Below are 17,207 nucleotides of genomic sequence, written 5' to 3' on the forward strand. Positions count from 1 at the left end.
GGTCAACAACTATAAAAATCAGTACACAGAAGTCAATCTATGAATCAAACCTACAGGAATTTATTGATGTTAAATACTGTATGAGTCAACTAAGAGTTCATCACTACCAAAGGACAAGCCACGTTGTCCAAAGGATATGAAAAAAGGTTCTCATTTGATGAAGCTTACACAATAAAATCATCAAAATTAGTTAAATGGCATCCAAATGGTTTCAGCTATAACTCTAATTCTTCCCCTGCTCCACAGAACAATGTGTCACCACCTCATCTAACCCCCACCCTCTACCCACTCCACAAAGAGAAACAGTACACCGACGTTTCATGTTAAAAGAATTCATATTTTGACTGAGATAGCTAGATGCTTGATACTCTCCATCAATGCATTTAGTCCAGACGTTTCACATCTTCTTCATTCATTTGCAGCCATTTTTCAGGAGTTCAGACACAAGGTTAACACCTTGTTTTACATTAAAAAACTGAGTACAAATACTTGACACTGCAAAACAAACTCGCAAAATTTTGGCTAAACAAAAAGGAAAACTGACAACACGAAGTACAACTTCTGCGAATGAAAAGTTTTCGCCTTAGTCAAGTGCATTCAACCTCAGGCATGAAAATTCTAAGTTACATTCCCCATGTTCAAATTGAGCAAAAATGTACATTGACAAGGGAAAGGGTTAAAAAAATGAGATTGTAAACAATCAGGCATCAGATTATGTACTGAGAGTCTTACCTTAACATGATAACTCACATATGCATGAAATGTTGATAGACTCCAAACGGTTCTATCCAATTTTCTGCCTTCCACATGACGAGGGAAAATTACTGCAGTGAGTTAAAAGTCAAAGTGGTCAAGGAGAAACTGGAAAATTTCTAATGGAGGAAACGACTGATGTAAAATTCTGCTGCTACCAAAACTAACAAATCCAGCATTTGATGATAATGCTTCTGGAGGAGCTCCCTTCAGTTCGGGGGGAGGAGATGGAGACCACGAACAAGGAGGGGCATTGTTGAGACCAGCAGTACGCCTAGCATCTACAAATTCCTGAAATATGACAAAAAGAACGCTGAAAAAACTACCCCTGCACTGGAAAAAGAAAACCAAACAATGCAAACTAAAGCAAGTTCACACAAAGATGAAGACAGTGCAATAAATTAGCCAGTTCAAGATAGAAACCAATCGTAGTATGTTCTCTTAATGGCAATTAAATGAAGTGTTTCAACTCGATCCAACTCTATTAGTTTCAAAGCCCCTATTGATTGCATCATCTCTGAAACTCAAAGAGCAAAAACAGATCAGAAACCAAATTTTGTGACCTCACATCCATATATCCACAGTTAAAGTGAAACGGTATAGAACTCAGAACTGCAACTTAATTTCCCAGGTCCTTTTTCCTTTATCATAAACAACCAACACCAAAAAAAATGCCCAACAGACTTCTAGCATTTCTTGGCACTTTTTCAAGCATTTTTGCTTACAAAAATGGAAACCAACTAAATAAGTACTTAGAATCCAGTCAAAAGTGTAACATTACCTTTAGGAAAGAAGTTGCCAGAAGAATATCTATAGAATCTTTGAATCTCATAGGAAATACCACAGTGACCTTTTCCACCTGCAGACAAGTGTACTAAAACATTCAGAACCCTAAATGCATACTTGACCCCAAAGAGTCACAGTGATTTTGAGAACTTGACTTATTACAAGTATTCCAAGCTAAGTGATGCAAGAAAAATGGTATTAGATCAGAAGGAAGAAACTCAATTGTATTTGAATATTAGAATGGAAGATAAGAAGAATAATCAACTAAAATAACTTTAGTAATAAGGCGCCATATGTGATTCTTAACATTTTGATTTCATTCCATACTTTATTGAGATTATTTCTTCAATCAGTTCTCTCAAGAACCAAAGTACTTGCAAAAATCAGCAATTTCACAAGGTTTTGCTATCAGTTCAGCCTAAATGAATCAAAGTGTGATTTCTTCCCTCGTGCTCCAGTACACAAATTAGTATCCATAATTAGCTTAGGGGATGAAATGACTTGCAAATACCTGGAAAAGACCAAAGTATATGCACTTCTACAATCATGGATATGAAAACCATTCACAGAGAAGATGGAATGAGGGTTATTCAGTCACAAGCCAACCAATGTTTATATTAGATAAGCTCAGATAAAATAGATTATCCAATCCAATAGAATTTTGCAAGAGAGTCAACAGAAGATGAACTCTATGACACATTTACCTGAGGGATGAGAAAAAAGGATTCCATGGGCCGATGCACCAGAGCAACAACCTTGTCAATGTCAGAAGCAACTGTCCTAGAAGCAAGCTGTTTAAGAAATACTCTTAACGGGGCACCCAATACCACTTCCCTCACAGATGCAATCTTCGTCAAAACCCCATGTTTATGCTCTGTAATAGTTCCAGGAAACACTTCAGAGAAAGACCACAAGAAGTATTATATGGATGGATTCTTTACTGCAGGAACTTGAGAATAAAACTGAGAGCAACAGCCTTGGAGGACAATTGAAGTGAAAACTGAGCTACTACAGTTGAAGCCACAAACACGCAAGCAAATGCAACTTGAGCTTATGGCAATTTATGTCCAATATCAGTAGCAAAGCATGTTTAGAGTTGTTTGTAGATGCTCAAAGAACTAATAAATCTAGATCATATAAAAGATGCTTAGAGAACTCTTAGAAACTTTAATACTGTAAAAATCATGCTCAGTTTGTACATATTTGACAATTCTAGGGAAGATAATTCAACAATGCATTATACCTTAACTAATTCCAAGCCAAAAGGATGACGGACTCTCAAAGCTTTACGTCATTTCATTAACTACCCAAAAAGCACCTAATTCCATGACCACATATTGTACCTAAAAAAGATCTTTGACTCAAGGACAAAGGACAAAAGAATACATACATCCAAAAATAACAATTGGGCAGTAACATGGTACAAATAACATGAAAAGCCCTTGTTTTTCAAAGACAAAAGCTAATAAAGCAAATAACCACAGATGAAGGCATCTGAGAAAAAATCCTATCTCTTTCAGCACAACCATGGCAAGATCATAATGACCTTAAAGAAAACGCGTTGAACCTTCATCTGGAGGAAGTTTTGACAAGTTCAATTTCAATGTGAGACTGAATCCATCTCTTGGAGGATCAAGAATTTGTGCAACCACTCCATATGCTGCTTTTATAGCTTCTATGGCACCTGGAGGTAGCCCACCAAAGGATACTGTTTCGGGAGGTGGTGGAGGTAAACTCACCGATAAAAAGAGAAGATTGGGATTTTTCATAGAGGCCTGAAAAATATTTTGGTCATCAAACATGTAAATTAATCATTCAGTAACACTTATTTGGGAGGAAGCATGTCAGCTGATCTGTATCTAAAGGCTGCCCATTTACCAAGAACTTGACTAAGATGCCAATAATACCTGAACATGGTAACGGACATCACTGAATTCAATCCAATGGGAATCCAGCTCAACTCCTTTGTCAAGACTGCAATCAAGCAGGTATGTTTTGTCAATTTTCATCATAAGATTAAAAGATTGGTCATCTACTTTTAATTAAATCCCCAAAGTATCATTGTCCGTAACAGGAAAGTTACAAATAGTTTATAACCAATCCATCAGTACATACAAAGAGATTAAATCATTATTCAAGTATTTGAAGAATCTTCCTTTAGTCCTTTTATTAAGAAATGAAGCATTTGAATCTCTTTACATTTATCATCAGTCATCAGTGGCACCCAGAAGTTAGTTTTCTGGAAAATCATATTATGGTTTGGTTGCATGCATGTTCTATCAAAGCCAGATATGAAGAAAAAGAAAATACTGCATAAGAAAAGATTGTGCTCTCCATGCCAAAGAAAGGATTACATTTTGGTGCATTTTCAAACCAAACGAGAACAACATCAGAGAGTAAAATGCTTTTGAAGGGTCAATGAGTTTCACAATCGCATAAATAATTTTGGCCACAGTTTCCAATACGAAATTATTATGACAATGCATAATTCAGAACATAGACGATATGATAATCAGTAGACATGTTGGTCTCAGAACAGCATTGACGTTTCATTGCCAGAAACAATATCTTGATTTAATCATCCATAGCATTTTGGTAACAACAAACAAATAATAGGTTCAACAACCTAAATGAATTCCCAGTCTTTAAAAGCTTGACAGAGGCTGATTGTTTCCTTCCCAACAGAAGCAAAGAGAAGGGAATAGTTTGATTGTGGTATCAAATGCTTGCAGCTTCTCCAAAGGCATGAACTTCAACAAAGAGCAATCAACGTTCTTAAAGAAAACATGTTACCAGCATCAGAGTCCCCATTTGGTAGCAAGTGCAGTTGGCCTTTTAATAATTTTTGTCATATCATTCACAAAATTCAGCTCATAAATTTGGAAATGACTAATATTTATACCGCCCTTTTGATTCTTGAGTGTAATAGATCTTTTGGTTGGTAAGGAAAAGGAAAATGCCAACTAAAATATAGGCAATACCACTTGAAGAAAACTTGAATAGTTCCAATCAGAACCTAAATATTCATAAAGCAATACCAAGTCTCATAACTTTAAATGTCTGCGACAGTAATATTTCAGCCACTATTTACCTAAAAGATAAACTTTATACCTATTCCCTTCATCCCATATCTAAGAAAAGCATAAACACGATAGTTTCCATGTCGATGAATTGAGGTTTTTCGACCCATTTCCAGGCGACATTAGCAAAACCCAAAAAAAAAAAAAAAGAAGAAGAAGAATCACCTGAGTGTTAAGCATCACAGCAAAATGCCCACTTTTTCTGGTTTAAACAACCTCAAACTACCCAAGTTTGAAGCTTTACAATTTGTCCTAACCATGAAAGCCATACAAAATGGCTTGGAAAAACGTACTTCATTTCTTGTACGCTTTCCTTTACCAAAGCCACGAAAAAAAGACCAACAAAACGAAAAGAACAAAACTTTATCGCAGTCACATAAAATTGAACAGTTGAATTTAACAGATACCATTCAAAATTGCTAAATAGACAAGAAAACAAAGACCCCAGAAGGAAAATTTTGAAGGGAAGCACAATTGGGAAGAGAAAAATGAGAGAGCGTACTTTTCAAGGCGAGTAGTCAAGATCTGTAAGAGATACTTGGAAGGGGACTGCAAGAGTATCATGGGTGGTAGTCTTGCAGTATTTTCTTTTCTGTCACCTTCAAATGCTGTTATTCTTGTTCCGGGAAACTGATGATTGTCAAGATCGTGGGTCTTATCAGGCTAAAGGAAATTCTTCTGGGAAGGATCCAGCGCCGTGTGATCTAAGATGAAGTACTTAAAACGCCCAGATTCCAGAGCTACCGTTTTAGACTGTTTATCCTAACTTTACCGCTTACTGTCTTTAATCAAATTACACCGGGCTCCCTCAAGTTCATTTCAATTACTTTTTGAGCTTCTTGCCCTTTTATAAAAGTTTTTGTATGTTATTAGTAATTATTGTTTTGTTGCAGTAATTAGTTACTGGACTCAATTTATGGATTTTTTTTTTAAACGTCTCATTAAGGTTTAGCTACAACATTCTTTTTTCTTTGTTTGAGTCTATTTGACAAGTAATGTGACTAAATCTTGACCATAGCATAATAGATGATAGATAAGACATAGTAAAATAATTTATTAAAAATAAAATAATACATTATCATTAATTTACATCAACTTTTATCTCATTAATTTTGCTAACAATAATAGTAATTGAGACCTTATACATCGAGGGATAATATGCTAACAGTAATAAAAAAAAACTAAGGGATAGTAGTTAAAACAAAAAGATACATTGTCATTAATTTTCATAACTTTTATCTCATTACTAGAGCAGGCAAAAAAGCGCAAAATCCAACAATCTGCCCAACCCGTTCATTAATTTAAAATGATGGGGTTGGATCAATTGGGTTATGGATTTTGTTGGATTGTGTAAGAAAGATCCAACCTATTCATTGGATTGATTGGGTTTTTTATGTAGGCACCCAATGCCCAACTTATTTGAAAGTAAATACACATATGCCCAATCACTTGCATTTTGACATGTGTTAATAATTCATTGACCAATTTGCATTTAAAATTCTCATATATATGTTTTCAATCAGTTTTTTAAATTTTTACTTAAAAGAAAAAAAGAAACTTGAAATAAAACTCATAGTTATTTTACTTTTATAACAATAGTTAAACTTGCTCAACTTTTATAATAATTTATTATGCCTTTTAAGAGTATGTTGTTTTCCTCCCCTTTTTTTTGTGGTTGTTCTTAGGTTGCTACCTATTTCTGTTTGTTAATATTTCGTGTACATAGAATAGAGTTTTAAATTTGTTCTAACTACATTCTTTTACTTTTCTCTAACTTGTTTTATTTCATCGTTAATAATTCCTCATCAATGTTATAATACAACAAATTATATGTCTATTACTTACATTTTCAAGCATAATATAATCTAGCATTCAATAATTTAAATACATAGAATATTACAACTTACAATAAAACATATATGAATAGTAAAAGTGTTAATAAGTTATGACAAAAAATAAGTTTCAATCAATTACTAGTATTAAAAAGTATAAAGTAAAACAAAATTTTTTAGCTAATCTATTTAAATGTACAATTTATTATCTAAAATTCACAATACAAGCAATATAAAATATTATTATATTTATGATGTATTTCTAAGGAACTTAAGAAGTGAGTAGGTGTTTGTGCATGTGAAAGTGTGTTAGTGTGTAAAAATATGAGTGTATTTGGATAGTAAATTATTTGAGATAATTTTGTAAAAAAAAAATAATACTGTAGCACTTTTTTAATATGATGTATATGAGATAAAAAGGTGATTGGAAAATGTGTTAATGATGCAAGCAAGTTAGCGTGTGTAAATAAAGTGTAAATAAGGTGTTATAATTTACAATACATTTATGCGTGTGAAAAAAATCTTTTTATCTGTTAAAATGTATGCGAGAAAGTTTATATATCAAAATGTATTAATTAATATGTTAGGTCATATTTGGGTCATGAGTTTGAGATGACCCAATAGGATACAATCTAAAATTAACCCAATCTAAAATTGAACGGGTTGGGTATAACCCATTTAAATGAAAATCCAATATAAACAACCCAACCCGCTCAATTGTCAGGTATACTCATTAATTTTGCGAAAGTAGTCATTGATTAAATTTAAATTGAATAACCTTGATACTTTAGAGTGCAAAATATCTAAAATTGAAATTTAAGGTACAAAATAAAATAGTGATACAATTTCAACGATGCAAAGTGAAATTAGGCTAATAAAATTATTAGAGTAACTTGTTTAATATAGATCATTTTTTTGTACGGGTGTTGAGATACTTGGAATATGAATTTCTATGTTTAAAGTATCAACTATCATCACCTCACCTAACACCATTTTGTTTCTTATGCTATATAGCCTTTATTATTAATAAAACAAGCATTTTTTGCTTTTTCTTTTTTTTCCAAGAAACACTTCCTTTCTTTTAGAGATAATATCCTTTTATTGTAACAATAACTATAATTTTTTTTCGACAAAATAGCATCATTGTCTTGTGAAAAGTATTGGTATGTCTTACATTTTTAAAAATTTATTGCAATACACAATGAATATTTGTTATTTTTTTGACATATATTTGGTAGTTTTATTTTATAGTAGCAAATTAACTAAGATAAACATGATGTAGCAACATATACAATCTAATTGCTGCAAAATGTAATATAATTTACCCAAGATAGATTCCACTTCTTCCTCCCTAAGTAACATGACAAAGTTTAAGGATAAACACCAAATAAAAAAAGGGATAATTTCAGAAACCTCCCCTGAGGTTTCTGACACTTTCACTGACATCCCCTGAGGTTCTCAAAATTTCACTTACCTCCCTTGCTTTTGATTTTGTGGTAACAATCCAGTCCAAATCAGATTAAAATATTATTTTCATGTGTGAGAAGGTATTTTTATTCCATAGCTACCCTTTGCAGAAGTTGTATTAGTAGAAGATTCAAAGAAGAATAAATGATTTGGACTAATTAGTAAAGTTGAGGGGGGGTAAGTGCAATACAAAAATTTGCATGCACCAGATGTGCCATGCAACAGTTATTTGGCAGATTTTGCAACGGCTAGCTGCAAATTGCAACGGCCAGAAGGTTTGTTGTTTCAGTAGCAATAGCATATAAAGCAAAGCAACTTAACTACCTCTGAGGTTTCAAGCTATTAACATTCTTTGCTACTAATTTGGAGTGATAACAAGTGCATTTGCTGTGCTACAATTAGAGCTCTGAGTAAAAAGTTTTAGCTGCAACCATGGCCTCTTCAAGCCATAGGGGAGAATCATGGAATTCACCTACATCTTTCTCCATTAAAAACAGGTTTTGCCGCTGTAATCGCAAAGCAACCGTAATGATATCAGAGAGTGAAAGGAATCCAGACAAGTTGTATTTCTATTGAGAAATTTCCAACTTTGTGATGAATTTTAAAAAAATTCTACAAAAGGGGTGATTTTGGGTTTAATTTCCGTCAGGGGGGTCTTCGCATTTGTGAATTTCACAAATGCGAGCTTACAAGAGCTCGCATTCGTGGAATGCGAGCTCTGGTTATTGAGCTCGCATTCCACGAATGCGAGCTCTTCTCAATTTTTTTTTTCCTTTTTTAAGAGCTAGGGAATTATTTCTAGGAAGCAAATGCGAGCTCTTATCTTTTTTATTTTGGTATTTTTTGAGAGGTAGGGAATTATTTGCAGAAATCTTCTAATTTTTGTTTTAAAAAATGTTGCAAATATTTAAAATTTTGCAAATAGCTCGCATTTGTTAAATTTGACCTGCAAAAATTGTATTTAACTTTTTTGTTAGATTTCGCATTTATAAGTATGACTTGTAGAAAATTAGATTCAAATTTAGATGTATTAGGGTTTTAAAAATATTATATAAGTGATAAAAATTTTATAAATTGTAAAAATAAAATCAAACTGCTTGGATAATTAAATGTTATATTTGCATAAAAAATAATACAATAATCATAATAATGATAATACAATAATATTGGTGTAATAAAACTGCCATTAATTTAAATATTTACTTATAATGCCCAAAGAGCCTAATTACCAATTTTTTCTTCTCGCGCTCAAATATAACATTAACCCGCATGCGAGCTAACCTTGAAATAGAAAAAACACAGAATCCCGCTTGCGGGTTTCAGGAGTATTCGGATATTCTCATATGCACCTATGCAAATCGAACCAACCGGATATCTTATCCGTATCCCATTTTTTTAAATAAAAATCTTATAAATTTGAAAAATAAAATCAAATTTAGATGTATTAGGGTTTTAAAAATATTATATAAATCAAGTTTCTATTATTGTTGTTAAGCTTAATTAATCATATCAGATGCCATTATGTAACTAAACGGTAGTAATTAACCCCAACTACTTGGGATATATCTGTAATTTTGGCCCTGATGACGTCAGAAAAGGGGCCCAATTTTTTATCAAGGGAGGTAAGTGAAATTTTGAGAACCTCAGGGGATGTCAGTGAAAGTGTCAGAAACCTCAGGGGAGGTTTCTGAAATTATCCCATAAAAAAAAAAACAACAGAGAAGTAATAAATAATTAATAAACCAATTTTTCAAAAAAAAAATTACTAAAAAAAATGAAAAAGCTCAAAGACTGATAAAACTGGTAAACCCAAAACCCTCTTGTTGTTTGCAGCCAAGTCCACGATGACTAAATTGAGATATTGGTCTTTGTAGGGGGCTCAATTGACAAAATGGTTTATGCTGCCTTTCCTTCTTACTCCTGTGAAATTCTACAAAAATCTTGGAGCCTATGGACTCCCTAAATCCATTTTTCTACCCTCCTGAATCATTTCTTGAAGATTTGGAATCACAGAGTCGAGCAAGTGATTTGTTAGGTTTGATGGAAGGCAGACGCATAAGAAGATTTGGGAGAGGCAGCCAAAGCAGTCGGACCCTTCTGCCACTTCGACTCACTCGCCTTACAAACGCTGTTTCTTGTTGGTATGCTCATCTCTCTCATATTAAAATCGATCAAAACCTTTCCTTGAATTTAAAAGAATTCTGGGTTGTGCTTGAATTCAATGGAATACAGGTACAGATGACAAATACTTGACAACTATGTGTAATACAGGTACTGCGACTTCAAAACATCTGTCTTGAATGAACCTCTATATCGATATGGTCGTCGTCATTCCAGGTTTGCCTTTTTATCACACACACACACAAAGAAGGAATTTGTCCAAGCTTTTTTTGTAAGGGAATCGTGAAAGACTAAACGTACATTGTTGAAAGATATGCTGCAGAACTGCTTGAGAGCTTTATTGCCTGCATCAGAAACTTATGTGGCAGATTGACTTAGTCACTTAAGATTTTTTTTTTCCTTTTTTCCATTTATACGAACTTTGAAATTTTTTTTTGGAGACAAGATTGTTTTTTTACCTTTGCTTATTTATTTACAATCGTTTCTGTTTTAGGTGTTTGAGAGTTTGGTTTTCGGTGGGCCTCGGGTTTAGTCTTACTGCATTGCTTGGAGTAATTTTGGTTAGTCACTGCGCCAGAAATTTTGTCACTATGGAATTGGTCCGTGGAAGTCATGAAAAACGTAAAAAGGACTGCTATCGTAAAGATGACATGAAATGGTGCTTCCTGGTACTATATCAAATTCTGTGATATGCAAATGACTTGATTTTCTTGTTTTCTGTGTGTTGTGAGGCAGATTCTTCTATGGGAATTTGGAGGAGCTATCCATCTGTATAAAGGGAATGATGGGATGATCAGTCTTTTCAACGGATCATTATTTGGGTTTTCCTCTTCGGTTAGTGTTCAAGTGTGCCATGTCATTCAAGTTAGCTAGGCATCCATGAAATTTACTGATAAGTTTTTGTTAGGACCAGCCCCAAGGAAAGATTCACTTTTAATAAAATGATCTAGATCTTATAGCTGTGCAGCTGCTTGTATCTTCTGTGCTGGTACCTAGCTTTATGGAATTTGTCTATTTCTGCAGTTCTTGGTTCCTGATTTAGTACGTTAATGAATAACATTTGGGGTTTTGACTCACTATAAATACAACTTTGGTAATGGAATATTCTAGCAGCCTATTGCTGTCTGATACATTGCTGTTGGTTAAGTTGTTTTTGGATCTATAGTAGCATTGGTGCCCAAAACTATTACTGAGAACCCTATTGTTTTCTTGTTTGTCTAGCTATTTCTATCCTTTATTGTACATTAATTTAGTTAGATGCATCTTGTTATTCTTCACTATTAGGGCAAGGTGATAATAGTCTCCTGCTTTTACTAAAGATTTGGGCTTTTTGTAAATACACTGGTTTCTAGACTTACTGAGATCTTCTTCATAGAGTTGGACACCTGAAATCATCTTTCAACATTGAGTATCCAAACCAACATGATTGATATCCTCAATTTTCTTTATGTCTTCTGTGTCTGTGTATTAGAAATGCAACAGTTCATTTCTAATTCTATAAGAACCATAGACTCCATGTTATTTATAATGTGCAGCTAAAATTGATTAAAACCTGTTATCAAACAACTTATGTTCAACGTGCTTCCTTGTTCTTTTCGTAGCGTTTTAGATAAATGATCTGTATTCAAGCTAATTCTGAAAACTTTTTGCTAAATGAACAGAATGCAGACAACCAAAAGGTCAAATGTTCAACTTGTTTTTTCCAGTTTGAGCTGGAAATGTTGTGGTTAATTAAATAGTCCAATAGTAGAATAGTTCGTGTGGGGAGTTCGTTTTGATAGATGAATAGATCCATTAATCTGTGCTTATAGCAAAGAAAAAGTAAACATATAAGTGAAACAGATTTTATTTCACTAACTAAAATTTGTATTGTCCTCAAGCTATTTCATTTCATTATCTCTATTTGTTGAGTAAGCTAAGCTTATCTTTTTGTATAATAATGGTTGAGTTGAACAAAAGCTTTAGCTAAAATAGATGAGATCTAAATGATTAAAGCTGGGCTTCTGCTTAAATACAACTGTATGAACACTGTTTGTATGTATTCAGCTCTTAATTTATTTAAATAATTCCAAATCACTTTTGGACATATACACCTGATTTGTAGACCAACTACCACATTTTCAACAAGCATTTTGAGACTAATTTATTTTGCCTGTCAGTTTCAGATTTTGAAAGCATTTTAATATTGTGTTTTTTCTGCAGATTTCCGGTCTAATCATGTCACTTCCTGATATTGGATACATCTTTCTGTCCTCCATTCTGTCTGTATTCATTCATGAAGTTGGGCATGCTCTTGCTGCTGCAAGGTTAAGATGTTCTTCACTCTTTTCTGTGGGTCAATGTGATATCATGCATGATGTTGCCTATATATTTTGTTTGATTCAATGATTTTTAAGTACACTCTGTCATGCCAATGTTACCTCTCTTTGTGGTATGTGAAACCATATTTATGAATACCAGCTCACGTGGATCAACTGGGCACCTGCTGGTTTATGCTGTTTTGAAAGAAATGCTTTTATTTGCCAACTCAATGGGATAAGCGCGGCAGATGATCTGACCTTTCTGTCATTTAGTAAATAATGTTAATGATGTCAATGTCCTAAGCAGGTATTTTTGACTAAACGATCAGGTATACATGCCAAATATCATCCCCTTTCCTCTTCCATGAGATGCTGAGTGATAAGTTAAACTAGGAAGGCTGCTTCTTGTTAATGTTAGATGCTTCATGATGGATACTAGTGCCTTTATCTAATTAGTATGGGATTTTAAATCTATAAGAACAGTTTGAACTTGAACTTTGTGTGTTATAAAATATTATAGCTTCTTGTTGGCTATACTTTACCATAGTTTAAAATAGACCGGATTTTAATTATGTATGTACCTAATCCCTGACTTGCTTTTACTGCATGATTGGACTAGCTTCTTGCTGACTTCATAGTTTTTGCAGTTAGGCTCCTCATTTTACAGGAGATTAGCAACATGTCCTAGTTGCTTTTCTTGTGTACCTTGTCCAAGACAAATTAGAATATAGTCAGATTATTATAATTGATATGATCTCACAATATGTTGCTGTAGGTGCCACTTATGGGTGAAGCAGTGAGGGTATACAGATGGAGTATATTGCTGTCTTTCTAGCGGTGTTGTTTCCGGGAGCTCTGGTGGCTTTAAATGAGGAGTGCTTGCAGGCATTACCAAGAAATGCTGCCCTTCGTATATATTGTGCTGGAATTTGGCATAATGCCACTGTAGGTTCTGGATGCAATTAAAATTCTTTCAATTTCTCTGACGTTTAGTCATTCATGTTTGTGCTAATATCCACCACTTACTTTGAACTGATTGATTGAACTTCCTGCAGTTTTGTGTGGTTTGTGCCTTGGTTTTGTTTCTGCTGCCATCGATCTTGGATCCATTTTACATACACGGTGAAAGTCCCATGGTAACTTCGCGCACATATCTGTTTTGTTATCTGTCATAAACTCTTGATGTGTATAGCCTAACAAGTTCTTATCTTGCAACAGGTCCTGTATGTGTCTCCTATGTCACCATTGTTTGGTTATCTCTCTCCCCATGACTTAATTATATCATTAGATGGCACCCGCATTCATAATGTACAACAGTGGAAGGAGAAGGTTGCTCTTTTAAATTGGCAGCTTGAAAACTTACACAATTCTGGCGAATACAAAGGCCTCACGAAAATCAATGGCAGAATAGGGTATTGTGTGCCCTCTTATCTGATTAGGAACAGTATGCAGCTTCAGTTGGAAGGCAATTATACAAGTTGTCCGGATGAACTTTTTGCATTTGCAGCTAGCCCTTGCTTAAATGCAGCAGTGCTAGATAATGTAAGCATTGAAGATAATCATGCTAGGGGAAGTGAAAGCATTTACTGCCTCAATCCTATGGATGTTATAAAGCTAAGAAAATGTGGTGATGGAGTGAGAACCCTTAGCGACCAAAGAAGCTGCTCATGTTTGGAGGTAGGAAATTCATTTTTAGCATGCTGAGTAGGTACATTATTATGAGTAAAGTAAGATTTGTGTCTATATCATAGATGCGCCAAATAAAAAGTATTCTCTTTTGGCACTTGCAATGTGGCTGATAAGATGGTAGTGGATGCAGGAAGAATCTTGCTTTGCGCCAGTCCAGATGCCAGGTCTAGCATGGGTAGAAATAACATATTCAAGGCCTTCTTCTCCTGGATGCCGGAAACTTGCAAGAAATTGGCTTCCAAGATATGAGAATTCTGTTTCTGGAGAAACGAGCTGCATTTCAAGTTTCACGTTTGTGGGTGATTTAATTACCCTGGGACATGCACTTCATTTGACTTCATATGAACCTCGTTGGTTCACTCGATCTCCCTTGTTTTCACTGGCGCTCTATATACTGGTTATTATGAGATGTGATATCTCCATGAATGCCTGTGATTGAGTTGTTTGGGTAATATCCCACCAACTACTGCTACTGTTTGGGTACACAACCTCATAGGTGAGTCGGTTGTATCGAGCCAGCAAGGGCTTGGTCATGAAGGCCGATAAACCTTGAGAACTGTTTACTGCGCACTGGAAATCGGTATACTCGAGTATTACCAAACTACTGTTTATTGAGTGCGGGCTGTGACGGCCCCACCTCCCCCTAAGGCGAACCAGAGGGTTCGGCGGGCCGCCTGCCCAGCTCTCGCCGGGACTCAGTCGTTCACTACAATCCTCAAATATATTACAATATAACTCTCAAAATTACATCAAATTCTCCAATAATTACATATCACAAATGCAGCGGAAACTAATTCCAATCGTGGGATGTATACTTACATCCGTTTCAATTCCAAATATTGATACAAGCCCAACTCGTACATAAAATAAATCCAAATTTAAACTGTACACGATATAAGCCATCCAGTCACGTGAATAAGCACTCCAAGCTTTTCTTCGCCTTGAGCCCTGTGGGGGGGGGAAATAAAACATTTTTGGGGTGAGCTAGAAGCTCAGCGAGTAACCAGAAAAATCATTAAACAAATATATTTCACAATAATGCATTTCGATGATGTCATGATTCCAAGATCAAATATACGTATTGTTGCTCTCGTGAGCCAGTGAAATCCTAGCACTTGAACACCCAACGCTCAAATAGAGCATAACACACGAACAGAGAGAGGAAGCCCCTTTTTGAGCTCCAGATAAACATGAACATGAACCACAAACAGAGTGGAGACGTTGGTGTCCAGCACAAGACTTTCCCAGAACTCATTGAAGCCAAAATCATATCATGAATTCACATGCAAGCACGCATGAGATGCAGTCGAGTAAATAATGCAAGAAACATTTCATAAGAAGCTTTAACAATAGTTTGAGGTCACTCACCTCCACGGCTCAGAAACCATCCATCATGTATCATTGCCTTGCTCAACTCCAAGCCTTAGATCACAAACCCAATGCAAACAAGTCCCTTCAAAGTTCGGACAGCACTTCCCCTACATTTGCTAACTTTTCCAGCCATCATGGCTTCATTATTACTCCAGCCAGTCCCAAAGTCACACAAATAAGTTCATCTAATATCCATTCAGCAAGCTCCAAGTAGTACAAAGACAAGTCAAGCTAGGGAAAAGTCCGGAAATGAAGGTTAAGCTCAAAACCAGAAAAACAGTTTTGACGTCATAATGCGGTAATGGCACAACTCTCACTACAATTATCGGTTGGGGGTGTAATACCCACCGTTTCGAAGCTATGAAACAGGGCTACAAAAATGTAGAAGGTCACTCAATCCAGTTCCTAGCTTAACTAGGTCGAAACTGCCAAATACTATACCAGAATTACCAAAACAGGTTTGCAAATCACATAAAACTGTAATCGGTATATCTCAGTCCATACAAGTCCAAATGCCGAAATTCCAAAGGCATAAGTTAGCTAAGACATCCAGCTACATTTCATCAGAAGACACCAACTCCAAAATCCAAACCAATTCCAGTCAAAATGGCCAATTACTATCGCAGTTTTCGCATTCTGATCAAAGCAGAACAGCTACAGTAATTTCGGCATAACTCATTCTACATTAATCCAAATGATCTGAAATTTTGCAGGCATCTCAATCATATCAATACCTACAACTTTCATGTTTTGAGCAAAGTCAAATTCGGCCTCTAAATAGGAGATACAAAACCGGACAGAAAAGGGGGTGGTGAAACCCTAAGTTGCTGAAATTTCCTCCAAATCCAAAATTACTTGCAATTATCACTCATTTGCACTTACTAGAGTCATTACCCCTCATTTCCAATCATCATATATAGCCACATCATAGTGATCATATGCAACCAGCAAAAATTCCAAATAAATAGAAAACTTCATCAATCTTAACTAAAATCAAGAAATAGTCCACAAAATCACACTCATAACAACCACAAGTCATTTATTAAGCATCTTTAGATAGAAGAAAGGGGTTCCATAGTCACTTACCTTAGAACCAAAGAAGAGAGACCACTTAGCACCTTAAGCTTCCAAACAACTCCACACAACACCTTACAAGCACTAAACTAAGAGGTTTTATGGAAGGAATTCAAGATTAAACGGTTAAGTTGTTGATTTGGGCAAGATTAGAGCAAGGAATTGAGAGAGGTTTTCTTCCTTCTTGCAAGAGAGAGGGCCGGCCAAAGGTAAGAGAAAAATGGTGATTTTTGGTTAATTTTAAGATATTTAACCAATTGGGTCAAAAGTCAAAAAAATGGAATAGTAAATCTTATTGTAAGAGTTAATCTTATGGTGACACTTGTCACCTTTTATGAAATATCTACCTAACTTTTCTCTCTCATATCAATCCAAATTGCAATCTCTACTTATCTCTTAACACCCGGTAAATTAAACCCAGTATTCGAAACTTAACCTAATCGGCCGAAATTTTCCGAACTTTTCGCACTCGTGGGTCCCACGTTCGATATACGTTGTTAATTTCTCAAAAACCAACTAATACTAGAAAAATCATCTAAAAACTCCATTTACTCAATAAAAATTATCTGGGGAATTTTTCTAATACAGAAAAATGTAGAAAAGACGAGTTTCCAATCTTAACCGGAAATTAGGGTTTTTGTTCACTTCGGGTTTCTAACCTTCTTAAACTTAATTAATCTATACAAAATGGATTAAATCCTATACTTACCCACACTAAAACACACATTAACATA

General features: G+C 34.9%; 2 protein-coding genes across 2 annotated transcripts; one reads left to right on the top strand and one right to left on the bottom strand.

Moving 5' to 3' along the window:
• Nucleotides 1-404: 404 nt before the first annotated feature.
• LOC140014414 (actin-related protein 2/3 complex subunit 2A-like) lies at nt 405-5,327 on the bottom strand. The gene is made up of 7 exons (XM_072065271.1): nt 5,122-5,327; nt 3,447-3,513; nt 3,107-3,314; nt 2,244-2,413; nt 1,535-1,612; nt 912-1,044; nt 405-824 (listed from the first exon to the last, which is right to left on the bottom strand). The coding sequence occupies exons 1-7, from the start codon at nt 5,181-5,183 to the stop codon at nt 619-621; spliced, it is 924 nt and encodes a 307-aa protein (XP_071921372.1). The 5' UTR covers nt 5,184-5,327; the 3' UTR covers nt 405-618.
• A 4,402-nt stretch (nt 5,328-9,729) lies between these two features.
• Nucleotides 9,730-14,467, top strand: LOC140014257 (membrane-bound transcription factor site-2 protease homolog). Its single transcript, XM_072064702.1, has 9 exons — nt 9,730-10,059; nt 10,190-10,255; nt 10,533-10,599; nt 10,775-10,873; nt 12,242-12,345; nt 13,137-13,284; nt 13,395-13,475; nt 13,558-14,016; nt 14,159-14,467. Exons 1-9 carry the CDS (start codon nt 9,869-9,871, stop codon nt 14,465-14,467), a joined length of 1,524 nt encoding a protein of 507 aa, XP_071920803.1. The 5' UTR covers nt 9,730-9,868.
• Nucleotides 14,468-17,207: the final 2,740 nt, after the last annotated feature.

The sequence above is a fragment of the Coffea arabica genome, chromosome 9c (assembly GCF_036785885.1).
Source record: "Coffea arabica cultivar ET-39 chromosome 9c, Coffea Arabica ET-39 HiFi, whole genome shotgun sequence".
NCBI classification, from domain to species: Eukaryota; Viridiplantae; Streptophyta; class Magnoliopsida; order Gentianales; family Rubiaceae; genus Coffea; species Coffea arabica.

What these genes read in the sequence shown, in the direction of transcription:
- LOC140014414 (XM_072065271.1), bottom strand. Translation starts at nt 5,183, where the DNA reads ATGATACTCTTGCAGTCCCCTTCCAAGTATCTCTTACAGATCTTGACT. An exon ending in TGGCAACTTCTTTCCTAAAG is followed by an intron (nt 1,045 to 1,534) that starts GTAATGTTACAC and finishes GTCATATTTCAG; the next exon opens with GAATTTGTAGATGCTAGGCG. An exon ending in TGCTGGATTTGTTAGTTTTG is followed by an intron (nt 825 to 911) that starts GTAGCAGCAGAA and finishes AACTCACTGCAG; the next exon opens with TAATTTTCCCTCGTCATGTG.
- LOC140014257 (XM_072064702.1), top strand. Translation starts at nt 9,869, where the DNA reads ATGGACTCCCTAAATCCATTTTTCTACCCTCCTGAATCATTTCTTGAA. An exon ending in CATGCTCTTGCTGCTGCAAG is followed by an intron (nt 12,346 to 13,136) that starts GTTAAGATGTTC and finishes TGGGTGAAGCAG; the next exon opens with TGAGGGTATACAGATGGAGT. An exon ending in GAAGCTGCTCATGTTTGGAG is followed by an intron (nt 14,017 to 14,158) that starts GTAGGAAATTCA and finishes TAGTGGATGCAG; the next exon opens with GAAGAATCTTGCTTTGCGCC.